The sequence below is a fragment of the Gopherus evgoodei genome, chromosome 3 (assembly GCF_007399415.2).
Source record: "Gopherus evgoodei ecotype Sinaloan lineage chromosome 3, rGopEvg1_v1.p, whole genome shotgun sequence".
NCBI classification, from domain to species: Eukaryota; Metazoa; Chordata; order Testudines; family Testudinidae; genus Gopherus; species Gopherus evgoodei.
This window is the reverse complement of record NC_044324.1, coordinates 116,593,032-116,610,764: the sequence shown is the minus strand read 5'-3', so window position 1 is coordinate 116,610,764 and position 17,733 is coordinate 116,593,032. Positions and strand designations below refer to the sequence as shown.

Sequence of the window (17,733 nt, the reverse complement as noted above, 5' to 3'; positions counted from 1 at the left end):
ATTGCATACTCAGCTGGCATCTCACTTGACTCATGTGTTTGAAGGTTTCTCAACCAGAGAGGCTATAGCAAACTTTCTTATGATGTCTTAAGATAAGATTGTGGTGAAAACCTGATGGGGTAAAAGGGATGAAGTGGTGTAAAAGGGCTCTATAAGCGCTGTGTATAGCCAGGCCTGGACTCTCCATACGCAAGCATTGTAGTAGATGACTGTCAGGCTGCCTTCTGAGGATCCTCTCACAAGCCCTGGTATAGGTGGTATGCTGGGTGGGGTGGCAGTGCTGTACCCAGTGATGTGATGGTTCCAAGCAGTGCTGCCCTGTACTAACCGGGGACTGCAGAGCAGCTGAGGTTCTCAGAAGGTGCAGCAGTGGTGTAAAGCCACTGTAGCTATCATCTCCTTAAGTTGAGAATTCTGTTTTGCTTAGACTGGAACACTGTTACAATTGGGTGACTTCCCTGGCAAATTCCATAGCTATAGGATCCGTGTGGCCATAATATAATCCATATATGCTCCTAATTAATGGCAGGCAAAAATATTCTTTGGTAAGGATATACACAAACTTGTCAGGTGGTGAACCTGAAACCAAAATTTGTTGAGATGAAATATTTGACAAAACAATTGCTATTCTAGTTAAACTCAAATTGGTTTTAACAGTAAATATGTAAATGATAATTACTTATGTGTGCCTGCACAAAAATATATGTACACTTACTGCGCATGCTCTTGAAAGTAGTGGAAAGGAGCAGTATTGGAAGTAGCAGATGGTATACCAGGCCACGAACCAGTTTTTCTGTGCCTAAGATGCTGGCTTAGTCATGCCACTATTTGTTAATTGTAATTAATTTTCCTCCTTTAGCTATTCCTCTGAGTGTCACAAATAATTAAGTGGCCTTTTAAGAACATAAATCTCTTGCACTTACTAAGAGCACCACTGATGGTATTAGCAGGGAATTGGGGAAGAACAAAACTGCTCAACTTAGTTAATACATGGTAAAATACAATACATGGTGCTAATGCTGAGATGAATGTATCTGACTGAAACCTGACAAAAATGGTTAGAAACCTGGCTTCTCTTTAGTTTTCAGATAACTTGAATTGTTTTGGTCATCACCATGAAAATGCTTTTTTAGTATTAAATGAGATGTTGATTGAAAGGAGACTTCCCAATGAAAAGGACTTTACAATAGCAAGAAATAAAGAAGAAATATACCACCTCTCCTTTTCGGAAGAAAACAAACTAAAGATTGTGTGTCCAAGGGGATTATTTTCAAAACGCCCAAAAAAGCTAATGTAAATTAATAAACTCCCTTTGCAGCTCTCTAATAGAATATATTCCATTGGTTCATACATGTCAGAAACACTGTAAATATTTTTAATTGTTGTTTAGGAGTTGTTTGAACCAGCTAAAGAAAATCCTGGGTTACAGGAGGTCTTGAAAAACTTATCCAACTCAATAACTTACCAGCGTTAAAAATAGTTGTTCTGTCAGTGCCCTCCACACCATGGTTATCTGCTGACTTGCACTGAGTCTAAAGTCTGGTCTATACTAGAAAATTAAGTTTGCTTAACTATGTCTCTCGGAGGGTGAAATCCAGCCTAGCCCCCAGTGTAGATAGTGCTAGGTCAATGGAAGAATTCTTCCTTTGATCTAGATACTGCTTATCATCTCAGGAAGGTAGATTTCTTATGTTGACAGGTGAGCTCCTACAGTGTTTTAGGCATAGACATACCCTAAGTGCTGGGACTGATGTTCCCTTAATTTTTTCTCTGTGCAAAACAAATAATTCTCATAGAGCTTACGTCCTCTAAAGACATTCTCCTCCACTTTTATCGCCTTATTCCCACCCACCTTCCTCATCCTCTTTTTCACAAACTATCCTTCCTTATTCTCTCATTTATTTCTTTTTCATATTTTCTCTTCTTTTCCTCATTTTCCCCTTTCACTTTCTCATTCATCCATCTTTCTCTGCTCCTCCATGCAGCCTTTCTCTAGCTGAAGGGGCTGTTGAGCCCACTCCTTTCCCCTCCCATCCGGCCCCCTGTACATGAACTGCTGAATTGAGGGAGACACCTCTTCCACCATCCTGCAGTCTCTTTTCCTGACTTTGCCTGCTGGTCAGCCTCACCTCCGTATGCTGCACCAGCCTCAGTCCCTGTCTGTCAACTCTCCTATTTAATACATCCATTTTGGGCTGTGAGTGGGTTTTGCAAGTCTTGATCTGCAGTTGATTTGGGTAAGTTTGGAGTGCTTAGTGTTAGTGTCTACCAAACATAACTCTTGTCTCAGCTGATTGATTTAGTTCAGAAAGAGATCAAAACAGACTTATAGCTAAACACTTGTGGACATGTAATATATGGCTCTGAAGTATTTGTATAAAATGACAATACTCATATTGCTTTAATTACTATGCTGGAAATATCCAAGTAAATTTTGGGTTGCTACTTAATTTGGAAAGACATTTCCATGGATAACTGTCTAATTGGGAATTATAAAATGAGCAGATAGTCACTGTGAATCCATGTCACTTGTTTGTTCTGTTACTGTGGTGTGGGAAACAGTATCCTGCAAAAATAAAAATTAACTAGGGAGGGATAGAGATTAGTTATGTAGATATTATAGGGGCTTCTAAATGAGCATGCAAACCCTAAATATTGGAGCATCAAAGGACAAAGTGGTCTTACCCTGAATTTCTTTGCTTTTGTGGATGAAGGGAAGGTGGGGGGTGAGAGGAAATTTGAAGAGAAGTATTTGAAGCTTAAAAGGGTATTTTTTCAGTCTGGGTCACACCCCACCTTAACACTGAAATCAACATGCTATTTTTAGTATTCTGAGTCCACGCATAGGTGAGAATGTGAAAGGTTTTGCTTGAACTCTGCTGTCCCTGTTAGCATATTATGCTACTTACTAAACTGTGGGGTTGTTCCTTAGTTATATTTAACAAAATTATTAAAGCATTATGTATTCAAAGGGTAATATTCAAATATAGATTGCCTGAATGCTTAATGTTCAGTCTTTAACAAAACAAAAATTTCACTTACTTTTAATGACTCAATAGTACCAGTGTATTTAATTTTTATATAATACCTATAAGAATCAGAAAAATAAATCCACATAAAATTAATTACTTCATAAATGAGTTATGATTGCAAATGTGTCTCTGTTCTTCAAAAAAATTTCACAAGTAAGCTATACAACAAATGGCACAGTTTAACTTCACTGGCAGTGGACTAGGAAGGCCATTTACAGGTCAGGATTCAGTGTGATGGCAGAGCTGTTTGAGAAGATTTCTGTTTATTCCAGGGGTAGACAGAGAAAAGCTGTGCGCCTCTTAGCTTGGTAAAGTTTCATGTGTAGACTTCAAAAATGGGTTTATAATGAAATTACTGCTAAGTCTGACTGTAACTGAACATCCTTTGGTAGTATCAGTAAAATAGCTTATTAGCTACTTATGTAGAAAAGATGAAACAAGATTAAAGTGGATGAGTAAATGTGTTTACGCAATACTAAGCTAAGTCTTGAGAAATAAAGGCTAAATTATGGTTTCTACTGTGAAGATGATAAAGGCACCACTTCTTTACTCCCTGTATGCATTGTTATATCTAAATGCTTTAGTGAAGTTTTTAACTTCTAGATCTATAGATGAAGCACCCTAAGTGCAAGGACTTTTAAGAACTTTTCAAGCATGCCTGGAACTTGTGATGGGTCAAACTTACACAGTAAGCAAAACTGTAAAAGAAAGTATAATTAACAAGCCTATATAGCTGTGCAAGAATGAGCTGAATTCTAAGTCACAGTTGCAAAACCAAACTGTCATCTTGCATATAGAAACCCTATAGAAAATTGTGTGGTTTCATAGGTGTAACAAGCTAGATTTGTGATGTAGAATTTTACAGTAGTGTAGCATGAGCCCCCTCCCCCCGCCCCCCCCAAAAAAAATCGGGGGATGAATTTGCTTGTAAATTGCACCAAACTCAATATGTATGTCATGGAGAGACAACAGACTTGAAATTCTTTTAGACTAGAACTACATTTTAAACTAGTCATTTTTTTGTTATACAGAAGAAGAATACTTAAAATATCCTTTACTATTAATATATATCATTGTTTTAACAGTAAAGGACCTCCCTCTACCCAGATTTGTTGGTCCAAAGAATGAACAGGAATTGAGACACACAGCCTTGTATTCTTCAGATGCTGATAACTCAACCCCATATTCAGGTGTAATTCCTCCCCCACCCGGCCGGGTTCAAGTGAAAAAAGGCTCTGTGAGCCATGATGCAGTCCAGCAACGTACATCAACAGATCAACAGGTAACTAAAACTTAAGTGACTTTTATTTGAGGTGTGGTGCTTCACAGTGATGTGGGTCCCACTAGTGTTACTACACTATTGTTTTGGACTAGCTTCTTTAAAAAGAATCATGAAGTGTTACTAAATATATGAAAACTTAATTATTATTTATTTGTTATGCAGTGCTTGTAAGTGTGTTTGGTACCTGAGGTATGAGTCAGGTTTTCTCATCAGACCTGTTTAAAATCTAAGTCTGGAAATATTAGCAATGATAACTGACAAAGTATTGAGTGGGAAGGGAGAATGAGGGTTATGGCTTATTGTGAGAGGTCACATGATAGCTTGGTTTGGTTTATGTAGGTTTGTTCTCTTCTAAAAGAAACTGTAGTGTTTAAGTTCGTAATTGATACTACAACTCTAATTATTTCCAATCAAGCTAAGCTTTTAAACATTTGAAATCTGCTTCCTGGATCCAAAATAGTAACATTTAATTGTCCTTTCACAGGAGCTGCAGATGTACTTCCAAAATTTCTGCACTTCTAGTTAAAGTATATATTTATACACGCCCAAGCAATCAGGCTTCACACACGTCCATTTTTTGACTATGAACCATTTTGTAATGTATTAAACAAATTATCCAGATATAAATTTATTGTCTCAAAGACAAGCCAGCAGTTCTTTTTGGGATGGGTATGGAGGGGGTTAGAAATAATTCCCCTCCTCATTCCCTTAAAAATGCAACAGTATTTAAGAAACAGGTGCTCTAACCTTTCCTTGGAACATATTTATCTATACCTTACTATTCAGTAGTTTAGCACGCTGATTTATAGATTAAATCAGCGGATGTGAACCAGAACTTTGACATCATAAATACTAATCAGATTCTATAGTGAAATGTGTTACTTAATAAATTCATCTTATTTCAGCATCTGTTTTTTGTTTTTGAGGGAATGAGTGTAACACTTTTCAGTGACCTTTATTCCACTTCAGTAAAAGCAAGCATTGGTGAATTTTTGGTGAAGATCACTCTGCAAGGCTATAACTAGAGCTGCTGATTCTTTTGCATAAGAACAAAGATGAAAAAAAGCCCACTTGAATAAACACCAATGTCATTAGTATTTTGATCATTTTTAGAACACAACCAGTGAACATGGCCAACCTTTGCTCACTAGTTTCTTTAATTCTCCTACTAAGGGATAAGCTAAGTAAAGATGAAAAATGGCAAGAGGGTACACCGATGACTAAATTGTGCATTCTGACAATTTCTTGTTTAGGGACTTCCTCGCTTTTTGAGTTTGGGACTTTATCTCTTCTTCATGTTTAGAAGATAGAATGCACTTCCTAAATAAAAGCCAGGAAGGCTGTCATATAGAGTGCAGCTAATTAAAATTATTTTAGGCCCATACTCCTGTGCATATGTTAACTCTCCCATTTCCCCCATATTCCTCCTCACTGTATGCTTTCTCCTGAGCTCCGTCAGGGGAGTTGAGACATCCACAGAAAGATGAGACATGCTGCCCAGAAACTTGGGGGTATGTTGGCAATAGAGCAGCTTAGTCTGTGTGAAGTAGTGTGGCTTTCAGAGTGAGAGCAGTGTGTGGTAAAAGGAGCAAGGCAAGCAGCACTGGCATTGTAGAAGATAGTTTGGCTGTTATGATCCTAGCTTTCCTGGAGCTCTGGACAGATAGGTGTAAAGCAGTTCCCTAGAATGTGTCTCCCCATTAAGAAATGAAGAATCTCAGATCTTCTGCTGCGTGTTGCTCTGTGGATGGGTATAACCTTCTTAATGGACCTAACCTGACATTTTTCTTGGTTTGGCTGAGATAGCATTTGTGTCCACCAGCCCAATTATGGTGTCTGGTTTCTTTATTTCTTCTTTAATGGCAGCTGCAGTTTCTGATCTAAGACATGTCAAGTTGTCAGTTACTTTAAAATCATAAACCCAAGTGTCTTGTGCCTTCAAGTCCTAGTGAAAGGAACTTAATGTCTAGTAAAATGATATTTACTGGCTTTCAAAGTATGTCTGTCTCTCTTAAAATATTCAAATTAAATATTGTATGGTCATGAAATGTACAAGTTGAGTTTCTTAATCATATGTGTACAACTCTTAACATATGTGGAAACTCTGCCACAGATAAAGGACAATATATGGATTACTGTTGTATGCTCTATGTCCCAAATAATAAAAGATTCTCCTTTGGGAAACTGTTTCTGCAGATCCCTACAACAAATTTGCATTAGATGACATTGCAGCATTAGGATCTTGCACATCAATTGTGGTTCCAAACAGTGGTTATAAATGGGGCTATTCTTTTCCCATCACAGCTTTCGAACGTCCATTCCAAGTTTCTTCCCTCTTTCTGGTGTTCTTGATAGTTTCTAGTAACTGTGTCACTATATTACCCTACCTAAAAGTGGTTTTTCTGTCAATATAGTTGGTGGCCTGATTGGTAGATGAAGAGGTTCTTCGCCTTTAGAAGGTACACCTCCTACGTTGTGGTAAAATACTGGCAGCCGATTAACATGTTTAGTGTCCCTGCTATTTGTAGAAGAATGTCTTTAAAGGGCATTCAGCCTTGTGCAGTATTCACTCAGCTTGAGGAGGGAATAGATCCAAATAATAAAAGGTTGTTCTTTTGGAGAAGGCCTCAAGGGCTTGTTCCTAAGAATCCCAGAGGCTGATACCTATATATTTTTCTGCAGATCTGATCCCTAAAGATCCCCTGTAGTGGATCAGTGTGAAGAGCTCTCATAAGAATATAAACAGTCCTCTGTTCCATTGGTGAACATCCTTATTGAACAAGGAACGAAGCAGGGAGATGATCTGAGGAAGGAGAAAGTGGCTTCTTAAAGGAGAAACAATCTTAGCACTTAGAGCTGTTTTCAGTGACTTGTTGGGATTTCATATTTGATTTGCATCTATTTTGGTGTAATCTCTCTAAGATCAGTCTAGTAAATGGCTTGGTTTTGAGAGTTCCTGGAGTTTGGTAGTGAAATTGCTATCTGATCTGGTACACCATTGGAAGTTGTATGTGGTCTTGGGAGAGCTTTAGGTTTGTAAAGTGATATTGGACATCCTCTTGATTTAGAGAAACAGTCTGGGGTTGGGTGTCCTATTCAAAAGTACTAGTCTTATTTCTGTAAAAATCTAGTTGTCCCTTTGAACCTGTTAGTATTGGGATAAGTGAGCTGCTCTGTAAATCTGTATTCCAGATGCGGCTTTTCAAGTTTGAATATCAGGCTGTGATCTGAAGGGCAGATGCATAGTTCTTTGAGACTTCTCTCCTTGGTTCTGATTTCACCCACTAAGATCTGAATAGCCGTCTGGGCTTTGTCTGGCTGGTTGGAGACTGTTTTGCCTCATGATCCTTTTTATCAATTTAATTTCTGTGGGGCAAGTGACTTATGTGGCCTCGGTATCTTCTTGCTCAGACTTCTTTTCATGTCTTGTCTAAGATGCAGGACATGTAGTTGAGTCACTTAATTTGTCTCCAAAGTCCAGAAAGACAGTACAGACTTCCAGTCTGCTGGAAGCTACCCTGCCTGAGTTGATATTTTAGAGGAGGAAGGGGAGGGATAGGTGACTGGGGAGCTTCATGAAACTTAGGAGCATTCTGTAGATAACGCTGGTGTGTTTTCTTCATAATCAGATCATAGCAGAGTCTTTCAGGAAATGAAGGAACACCTACTTGGGTTTTGGAGACTAACAATGGCGTTGCTAATTAATGGACCTGGTCAAAACTACTTGGCATTTCAATAAAAACTAATTGCAAAAAAACCACCGTCTTTCTAATAGCTTTAACTAATGAAAGATTGTCAAGTCTAGTCTGAAGGTCTGGCCATAGGCACTGACTTTCTAATGTGTGGGGGTTGCTCTGCCCCAGGTCCTGCCCCCACTCTACCCCTTCCCCCAAGGCCTCGCCTTCCCCTGCCTCACCTCTTCCTGCCCCATTCAGTCACCTCCCCCAAGCGCGCCCTTCCCTCGCTCCTCCCTTCTCCTCCCCAGCACTTCCTGCATGCCCTGGAAAAGCTGATGGGTTGGTCCATGAAAAACATGCATCTGACAAAGGGGGTATTCACCCATGAAAGCTCATGCTCCAATAAGTCTGTTAGTCTACAAGGTGCTACAGGACTCTTTGCTGCTTATGTAGCTTAATGTACTTTTATTTAGATTTTTACTTTCAAATTTTTTTAAAATGGTGAATGCCATGTTTTATTTACTAGATGATTTTATTTGATTTGTGTCAAACTGTATGCAGATGGACATTTGGAATTTAAAGGTACGAAAGCTTTTTAAAATTGTTTATTAGTAGGGCTGTCAATTGCAGTTAACTCAAGCAATTAACACAGCAAATTAGATTAAAAAGGCACGATTATTTGCAGTTTTAATTGCACTATTAAACAATAATAGCGTACCAATTTAAATTGGTATTCTAAATATTTTTGGATGTTTTCCACATTTTCAAATATATTGATTTCAATTACAACACAATACAAAGTGTACAGGGTTCTGTTTATATTATTTGTAATCACAAATATTTGCACTGTAAAAAATAGTATTTTCCAATTCACCTCAGTACAAATACTGTAGTGCAATCTCTTTATCGTGAAAGTGCAATTTACAAATGTAGAATTTCTTTTACATAACTGCACTCAAAACCAAAACAATGTAAAATTTTAGCGCCTACAAGTCCACTCAGTTCTACTTTTTGTTCAGCTAAGACAAATAAATTGGTTTACATTTACAGGAGATAATGCTGCCCACTTATTTACAATGTCACCTGAAAGTGAGAACAGGCGTTCGCATGACACTATTGTAGTAGGCATTACAAAGTATTTTACATAATGGATATGCTAAACATTTGTATGCCCCTTCATGCTTTGACCAGCATTCCAGAGGACATGATTCCATGCTGATGATGCTAATTTAAAAAAAAAGCGTTAATTAATTTTGTGACTGAACTCCTTGGGGGAGAATTGTATGTTTCCTGCTCTGTGCTTTTACCCACCTTCTACCATGTATTTCGTGTTATGGCAATCTCAGATGAAGACCAAGCATATGTTGTTAGTTTTAAGAACTCTTTCACTGCAGATATGACAAAACGCAAGGGAGGTACCAAATGAGATTTCTAAAGATTGCTACAGAACTCGATCCAAGGTTTAAGAAACTGAAGTGCCATCCAAAATCTGAGAGGGACAAGGCGGGAAAAACATGCTGTCAAAGACTTGGAAGAGCAACACTCAGATGTGGAAACTACAGAATATGAACCACCAAAAAAGAAAATCTACCTTCGTGGATGGCATCTGACTCAGATAATGCAAATGAAGGTGCACTGCTTTGGATCGTTATCAAGCAGAACCCAGCTGTTCTTTCAGGTGACATTGTAAATAAGAAGCAGGCAGCAAACATTATCACCAGTAAATGTAAACAAACTTGTTTTTCATAGCACGGTGGCTCTCAACCTTTCCAGACTTCTGTACCCCTTTCAGGAGTCTGATTTGTCTAATGTACCCCCAAGTTTCACCTCACTTAAATACAAGCTTACAAAATCAGACATAAAAATACAAAGGTGTTACAGCACGCTATTACTAAAAAAATTGCTCACTTTTTCTCATTTTTACCATATAATTATAAAATAAATCAATTGGATTATAAACATTATACTTACGTTTCAGTATATAGTATATCGAGCAGTATAAACAAGTCATTGTATGAAATCTTAGTTTGTACTGTCTTTGCTAGTGCTTTTTATGTAGTCTGTTGTAAAACTAGGCAAATATCTAGATGTACCCCCTGGAAGACCTCTGCATTCCCTCAGGGATAGGCGTACCCCAGGTTGAGAACCGTTTTAGCAATTGGCTGAACAAAAAGTAGGACTGAGTAGACTTGTAGGCCCTAAAGTTTTTAGTATTTTGTTTTTTGAGTAGCTGTACATGTAGATTTTTTTTAAATAAGTTGCGCTTTCGGGATAGATTTCACTACAATACTTGCATGAAGTGAATTGAAAAATATCTTTTTAACAGTACAAATATTTGTAATTAAAACTAATATAAATTGAGCACTGTGCACCTTGTATGTGTGGTATTTGAAATGTAGGGGAAAAAATTGAAAAATGTTTATAATTTTAAATTGGTATTCTGTTATTTAACAGTGTACTTAAAACTGCAATTAATCGCAATTATTTATGTAATTGGTTGAGAGCCGTATTTATTAAATAAAATTACCTTAAACATTCTGGATGCATAAGTAAAAAGTTTTATCAAAACAAATTTGCCTTCAGAACTAATTTATTAAACAAAGAAAATCTTAGTTAGTGAATTGACTGTTTCTGGTTACCCTGGGCCAGATTTTCAAAAGCGTTTGGGTGCTTAGTAGGATTTTCAAAAGTGCCAAAGCAGGTTAGGGTCCTAACTCCAGTTGAAATCTATGGGAGTAGGAACCTAAGCAGGATAGGTGCTTTTGAAAATCATAATTAAGCACCTATTTGCATCTTTAAGACCCTAAATACCTTTGACAATCTGGCGTCATTCCTTCAGGTTTTTAGAATTAGATCTCATCCTTTCCCAGGAAAACAAATTTTCTCGCTTTTTCAACTGCTAGTTGGCTTCTCAGCTTTGAATGAAGTAATCCACATGTAGAAAATATTCTGCACTTCCAGCTAAACCAAAACCAAAAGCTTTTTTTCTGCAGAAGAAACTAAAAGTACATACTTTTGGAAAAGTATACAAACTGAAAATAATAAGATACTGCGGTGCAGTACATGAGCTTGACATATTTATAAAGCTTAAGGAGACCTGAGAAGTTACATTCCCCCCAACATTCTGTGTGATTAAAAAGGCAGCACCATTTAATTCACTGATACAGCATATTTTTATTTTATTTTAATAATTTATAAGTTTAGGTCTTAATGTAGGTTCTTGTTTGGGTAGTGTCCCTATGGATGCTCCACTTCAGGTGTGCATATGCCCCACGCACCCCACCTTTGATTGGAGATTTTTATTATCAGTGTCTGTTTGGCCGACGCTGATAATCGTGCCCAGCAGTAAGGCTATGTTCCTTCTCACTGCTTCCTTATTTACTTTCTCCTTCTTTTCTCTGTTCTGAACTCAATTCTGAAGCTTCCTCCTCCTTAGGGAGGTACAGCATGGGAATCACCTGAGAAGAGATTATTCACCCTGTGCAGTAACTGGTTTTTTGAGATGTTCCCCTGTGGGTGCTCCACTACCTGCCCTCCTTCCTCTCTGCTTCCAGGCTTCCTTCTGAGGCTCAGCGCTGGAGAAGGAACTGAGGGCAGTTTGTCCATGTAGCATCATATAGCCTCAGTGCGGGATACGAGGATATCAGCAGTACATGCTCAGGACAAATGGATACTACTAATGAAAATCTTCGCTCATAGGTGCATGGGGCGCATGTGCACCTGAAGTGGAGAACCCAGATAGGGACATGACTTGAACCACAGTTGCTGCTTTTTGTCATAATTTCAAGTTTAACAGGTTTATTTTTCAAAAGAAAAATGTACTTAATATAAATTTAAAAAAAATCAAATTTAAATTGATCTGATTTTTTAAATTCATCTGTTTTTTATCCATCCTAACTAGACCTCACTTAAATGATGAGGGAGGTTCCATAGTTTAGATATCAAGATGTCCACAAGTTATTCTCTGGGAAGGACCAAACCTTTATAAGAACTCTGTCATTTGTGGGATTTTGGAGGAGGGGAGGAGGAAGCCCAAAAGGGAGAGGTAGTCCTTGCCCCAATTATGGAACTAGGAAAAGAGCCTACTGTGCATACACATCTGTTACCCATCAGGCCAAGAAGCCCACACAAGGTGGATAAGGCCCTAGTGACTAGAGAAATTGTTCTCAACTGTTTTTTCACCTGTAACTGATTCATTTTTTTGCTAAAAATTTCCATAATTTGGGGTTATGCTGAAGGTGGTCCTTCAGAGATTTACCACCACAGGCCTCCTGAACTTAACTTAAAAAAAAATAAATACAAAAAACAAAATTTCATTGTGTAGAAGGAATCTTGCTTACCAGTATCTGAACTGGAGTTTTCTAAGTACACAGTCTCTGTAAATTCCCATTGACTATCCTTTCTTGCATGTTTTCTGGAAGGTGTTTTTTGTTTTTGTGTTTTTAAACTCATAGTGAAGATAAAACTGAGATATTAAATAGCAGGCTGCTCTTGTGACCACAAACAAACATAACTGCAGAATACACTGGGCCTATCTGTAACCCAGTGAGCATGGAAACCAAAGGAAAAGGGAATAGAAGACCATTTGTAACAAGTATCTTAGAAATTAATGAATCATGGCCCTAAAGGTTTTGTTAGAATCTGTTATGAAATTATCACATGTAGATTGAAACCTGTGTTGAGGAATGGAAAGTGTCTGGGATTCTTACACCATCAATTGTATAACTGTAGAGTATTAAACTGTCACAGCATACCGATTTACGAATTTTTGGCAGGATGAAAAAGGTAGTGTCTGAGACTAGGATAGTCTAATAATTCACCCACATACAATAGAGCTCAGTCTAGTCTAGACATTCATTCTTGAAACTGGGCTACCAAAGTCAGGTTAGCAGTAGTTGATAAACTATTTCTTAAATGCTTGTCCTGTTTGAATTTCTTGGTGAAATTTTCTTGGATGTTTTTTTTTTCTGAAGCTGACCCCATCTGCTTTAGTATACCATTAAGTACATTCTTAGAGTTCTTGGAAAGGTAGCTTATATATCTAATCAACATTAATCTTGCTGCCTTAAGGGTGAACTGCAGAGTAAAAGAAAACTTGTGACTTTTATTGCCCATTTAATATATAAAGTGCCTCAAAGTGTGCAGATGTCTTATACTGAAATCAGGTACTGATGTTTTTGCTCTCTGGGAGACCTGCTTCACCTTTTTTGATGTCATTATAGTGTTGATTATGTTTATAGATCAAAAAGGAATAGTGAACAGCACACTTTTGTTTGCCAGCTCACCTTTAAACTGGCTACATGGGAGGTTGGACCTCGTCTGTAGCTGTATGGGCTAGTTAATTAAAAATGGTGTTTCCATATTAACAAAAATCTTCCTCATTTCTTGAAGAATGATTTAAAGGGGCATTTCCAGTTTTTTCTGTGCTGTTTTTCAAGATATCAGGGAGTAAATAACTTCTGTAGCATACTGTTTCCTGCAACAGGTTATGTGCTGTTTTAAACTACTGTAGTCATAAGTACAGGTGACACAATTTGTATACAAGGCTCCTTCGGATTCATTAACAAAGGCCGCCTAGATTGGTTAGAGTCTGAGATTTGTTTAATGGAAAGACAGAGCTGTAGAGGGCATGCTTTTGAATTTCCTGCATGCTACTTTTTGGTGAAAGGGAGCAACTTGACAATATCTGTTTAGAAGACCTGACTTCACATGGGGTTACACATGTGATCCTCTATTCCTGTCCTTGTTCGGTGGGAACTGAGCAGTGAACACACTTGTGTTCTGGGCAGGATAAAACTTTTCTTCACAAACATTCTGATGCCATAGCACTATATGGGTGTGATCAATAGTGTTTACCTCTAACTTGCTTTTGAAATGGGGATAACTGTTTGAATATAACCCATTTGGTATGGGCTAGGTGGAATAGTGGGTTATGCAGTTAGTAACCTTTCATCTTTTGAGGCCTGGGTTCAAATGCAGCTTCTGTCACAAGTGAAAGAGCTTTATTATCACTTAGTCTTTCATATTCATGTATTTGCAAAACCCATGTAATTTGGCCTTATTGTTGTCCCTTGAGAATGCTGTGGGTCCAGATCATGATGGATTTGCACTTCTGGGTGGCAGGAAAATATATCCGATTTCAGTTATACTGTGCCTCACTCCTGTTGTTCTGTCACTGTTATAAATATTAAGATATTCCCTGTTCTAAAAAAGGAACATTTTAAATCTACTGAACAGTTGTTTTTAGAAATAATGGTTTTTAGATACGTTTTTATGATTTTAGTGATATAGTACAAGAATTTTTAAAAGTTCCTTTGTTTTATTAGGAGTCCACATCTCCAGTTGTTTCACCACAGCAATCCCCACCAACCTCTCCACATACATGGAGGAAGCACAACCGCCATCCCAGCGGAGGGAATAATGACCGACCTCTTGCTGGACCTGGGCCTTTTTGGGCTCCATTTAGTGAAGCACAGCCAGGTATAAATGTCTTATGTTCTCCTTCAAGTGTTGTCTGACGTGGGATTTTTTAAAAAAGCTTAAAGTTTAGGTCAGCTTAGATTTACATTTTCAGTATGGACAGAAGAAGTAGCAGAAAAAGGACAGGAATATGAAGTATCTCTCTACACAATTAACAAGCACAGCTCAATTGCAGTTCACTCTGTTAAATTGGTGCCTGCCAAAACTGCATAATCTGCAGCACAGCTGTGGCAGGCTTATCACATAAGTCTGATGTGAAAAATGCCAAAAAATGTGGCAGGAGGGAGAGGATGGAACAGTTGCATGTATCCCTAGAGGAATTGTTTATAGCAGTATAAAACTGACATGTTCTACTCCTGGGGGAATTCTGTACCAAAAAATTAAATTTTGCAAATAATATTTTAAAATTCTGCATATTTTGTCAAAATAAAACAGTATAATAATCCCAGTTTCAAATACTTTGTTAATTTATTTCAAAATACCTGTCAGCAAGTATGTCTGTAACAATACAGACCAAAAAAATAAACAGAGTCAAGATTTTTTTTTGACAAATAGATTCCTCACTAGGTAGAACTTTGAGTAATTCATTTAAATTACAATACAGAAATTTATTTCCTGCACCCCGCAAAAGCAATGCAAAGGCTTGAGGGGAGATGGGTAACAGAGGAGATGATTGAAAAGGAAGAAGCCTGGAGGTGAAACTGTAGGGTTATTGGGTGTGGGTGGGACAAGTATGAAACAGGAATTTGGGGGAGGAGTAGTATTAGGGAGTTGGGGAACCTCCCCGGTGCAGACTGGCTGACCCCTAGCCTCTCCCATTCAGTCAGGTACATCTGCCTCCAATACTCATGTGGTCTTGCACCCCCCAATACCCGTGTGGCCCTGCAGCTACCCTCCTATTCAGCCCCTGCCTCAGTGCTGTCACTGGCTCCTGAGCCCAGGCCTCAGTCTGTCACTCCCATTGGCGCTTCTGAACCCCAGTCTGTGACACCCCCACCCAGCAATCCTGTGTGCCCTGCTCTGACTGACTGTCCCGTGCCTCCTCACCTGTCAGCATTGTGAGGAACACAGTCTCCCGTCCTTCCTCTGTCTGCCGGTTGCCCTCTTTTCTGACACCACAGCAGCCCCTGGTGGGCAAAAGGTGTAATTGCAGCACCTTTCCTGCAGAACTATATTCCGCAGAGGGAAAAAAAAACATCTGGGGACATGAATTCTGCATGTGTCCAATGGTGGAGAATTCCCCCTGGAGTAATGTTCCTGAAACTAATGGTGATCGTCCCTAACACTGTGTAAAAATGCAGCTTGAGGGGAAAGCAATAACACTACTATACTGTATCTTTTGAACTGTTTTTCTTTCTTAGAGTAGGTTAGTGAACTTGTCATTTTTTTCCCAAAACTGATACAATTCTCATACTTTGAGTTTTTACTTTCTCTAGAACTTCTGTGTATATTTAAGATCCACATTCTTAGCATCTTGTGGTTTGAGTTATGTTATGGTGGACTAATAGTTTGATACTCTGTGTGCTGGTACATCCAGTAGGCCTGTGTTAGTTTTCTTTTTGAATAGTAAAGAAATATCTTGTCTGATACCAGTGTTTCTACAAGTTCCATTTTTTTCTCCTCCCCCTACTGTTCCTAGGTTTTCTACTTCTAAGTAAATCTTAATTCAGGTTACATTTCTGCTTTTAGTATTATTTCTTGTTACAATATATTATATTTTAAATTAGCATTTGGATTTTTTTATTTAATTTAAATACTTATGATTAGTAAGCTGTATTATAATTGGCCCACTATTTTTCAGTGCATCCTTTATTGTAGTCACAACCATACTTTGAGGACTTCTTATGTGAGAATTGGTTGAAGGTATTTTCTGGAGCTATCAGGTCCTAAGAAAAGACTAAAATTTTGTTTTAATATTCAGAGACATATGAAAGCCTAGATCAGTGGTCCCCAACCTTTTCGTCTGGCAGGCACCAGACTAAGGACTGTGGCAGCGGTCGAGCATTTGCCTCTTGATGATGCTGCTTGCCACTGACAAGTGGCCTCATCCAGAAGCATCGCCAGCGGCATTTCGGCGGATGCTTAACCGCCGGCCAGGACACAGGTGCATTTAGATGCCCCCTAGGGCTCCAGGGCGCCCACGGGCACCACATTGGGGACCCCTGGCTTAGATCGTATGCAGGGGGTTGTGCCAGTGATGTTGTCCCAACAAGTATCATGCCGTAGTAATTAGGCATGCTTATACATTATCTGATATAAAGATCAGTTTCTTCAGTGTGCACATGCCATACATTTATTGAGTACCACAGAATAGGTTTAGTCAAACTGTTTTAAAAGCCCTAGTTTAATTTGCAATTTTTAATGGATAAATTGACTTCCCTTTTTACCCCAGCATATAGTAGTATACTTGAGAACCTAGATTCTTACAGGCTCAAATGCAGATGAGCTATTTCTGGTGGTTGTCTTGCGGTATTCAAAGCCAGTGGACTCCAGGCATTTGTCAGTAACTTGCTCTTTATCCGTTTTTCATAACTACAGTAGTTTGCTGCAGAATTCCACATTATTCAGTCAGTTCTGGCAAAAATATTTGGGTGATGCCTATTCAGTTAATTAACTTACTGACTCTAAAAAGCTGTCAGAATTAGACCAAAAAACTCAGTCTTCTTAAATTGTCTTTTGTCACTTCCTCCAGATATTTCCTACACTGAAACACTATTTATCATGTTCAAAATTGTTCATTGCAGCGAGATTATCTGTATTGCAAATGCGATCTCCTATCTCTAGTTTCTAGCTAGAATAGGTTTTAATATTCTGTTGTAGCTCAGGGCAAACCATGTCCATCCTGATTCAGAGTGGAAAGACTTACCTTGACCCAGCTTGTGCCTTGGCATGAATCATAGCTGTGCTTTACACACACAAGGGGTGTGTGTGTGAGAGAGAAGTGGTGATTGTACTCTTATTTAAGTGAGGGTCTAATAGTACAGGCTAGAATGATGGTGTTGGCCAGTGCTCTGCAAAATTCGAAATCCAGCTCTGCCAGTAAACCTTAGTCCTAACCTGGGAGATTCCCTTCCTGTTCCAGTCTTGAGTCTCTCTTGAATAATCAGCTAACAATGTCAAATTGAATTAGTTTTCTGATATGTTCCAAAACTTCTAAGAGGGTTTAAAACTGAGACCACAATATTTTCATTTGTAATCCAGACAGGTGGTCCAGGTCTCTGTAGCTATGAGTCCAGTGTGTCAAATGCTAGGATTTAAAGAG

At 38.5% G+C, this 17,733-nt stretch overlaps 1 protein-coding gene across 14 annotated transcripts in view; it reads left to right on the top strand.

Moving 5' to 3' along the window:
* Positions 1-17,733, top strand: part of REPS1 (RALBP1 associated Eps domain containing 1) — a 106,447-nt gene that overhangs the window by 25,589 nt on the left and 63,125 nt on the right. For 13 of the 14 annotated variants that reach the window (XM_030556429.1, XM_030556432.1, XM_030556428.1 and 10 more), the window contains exons 3-4: positions 4,118-4,314; positions 14,318-14,471. In XM_030556429.1, the coding sequence (XP_030412289.1) occupies positions 4,118-4,314; positions 14,318-14,471 (351 nt within the window). Of the gene's footprint in view, positions 1-4,117; positions 4,315-14,317; positions 14,472-17,733 lie in introns of those variants that run through there. The other variant, XM_030556439.1, reaches the window with a different exon arrangement.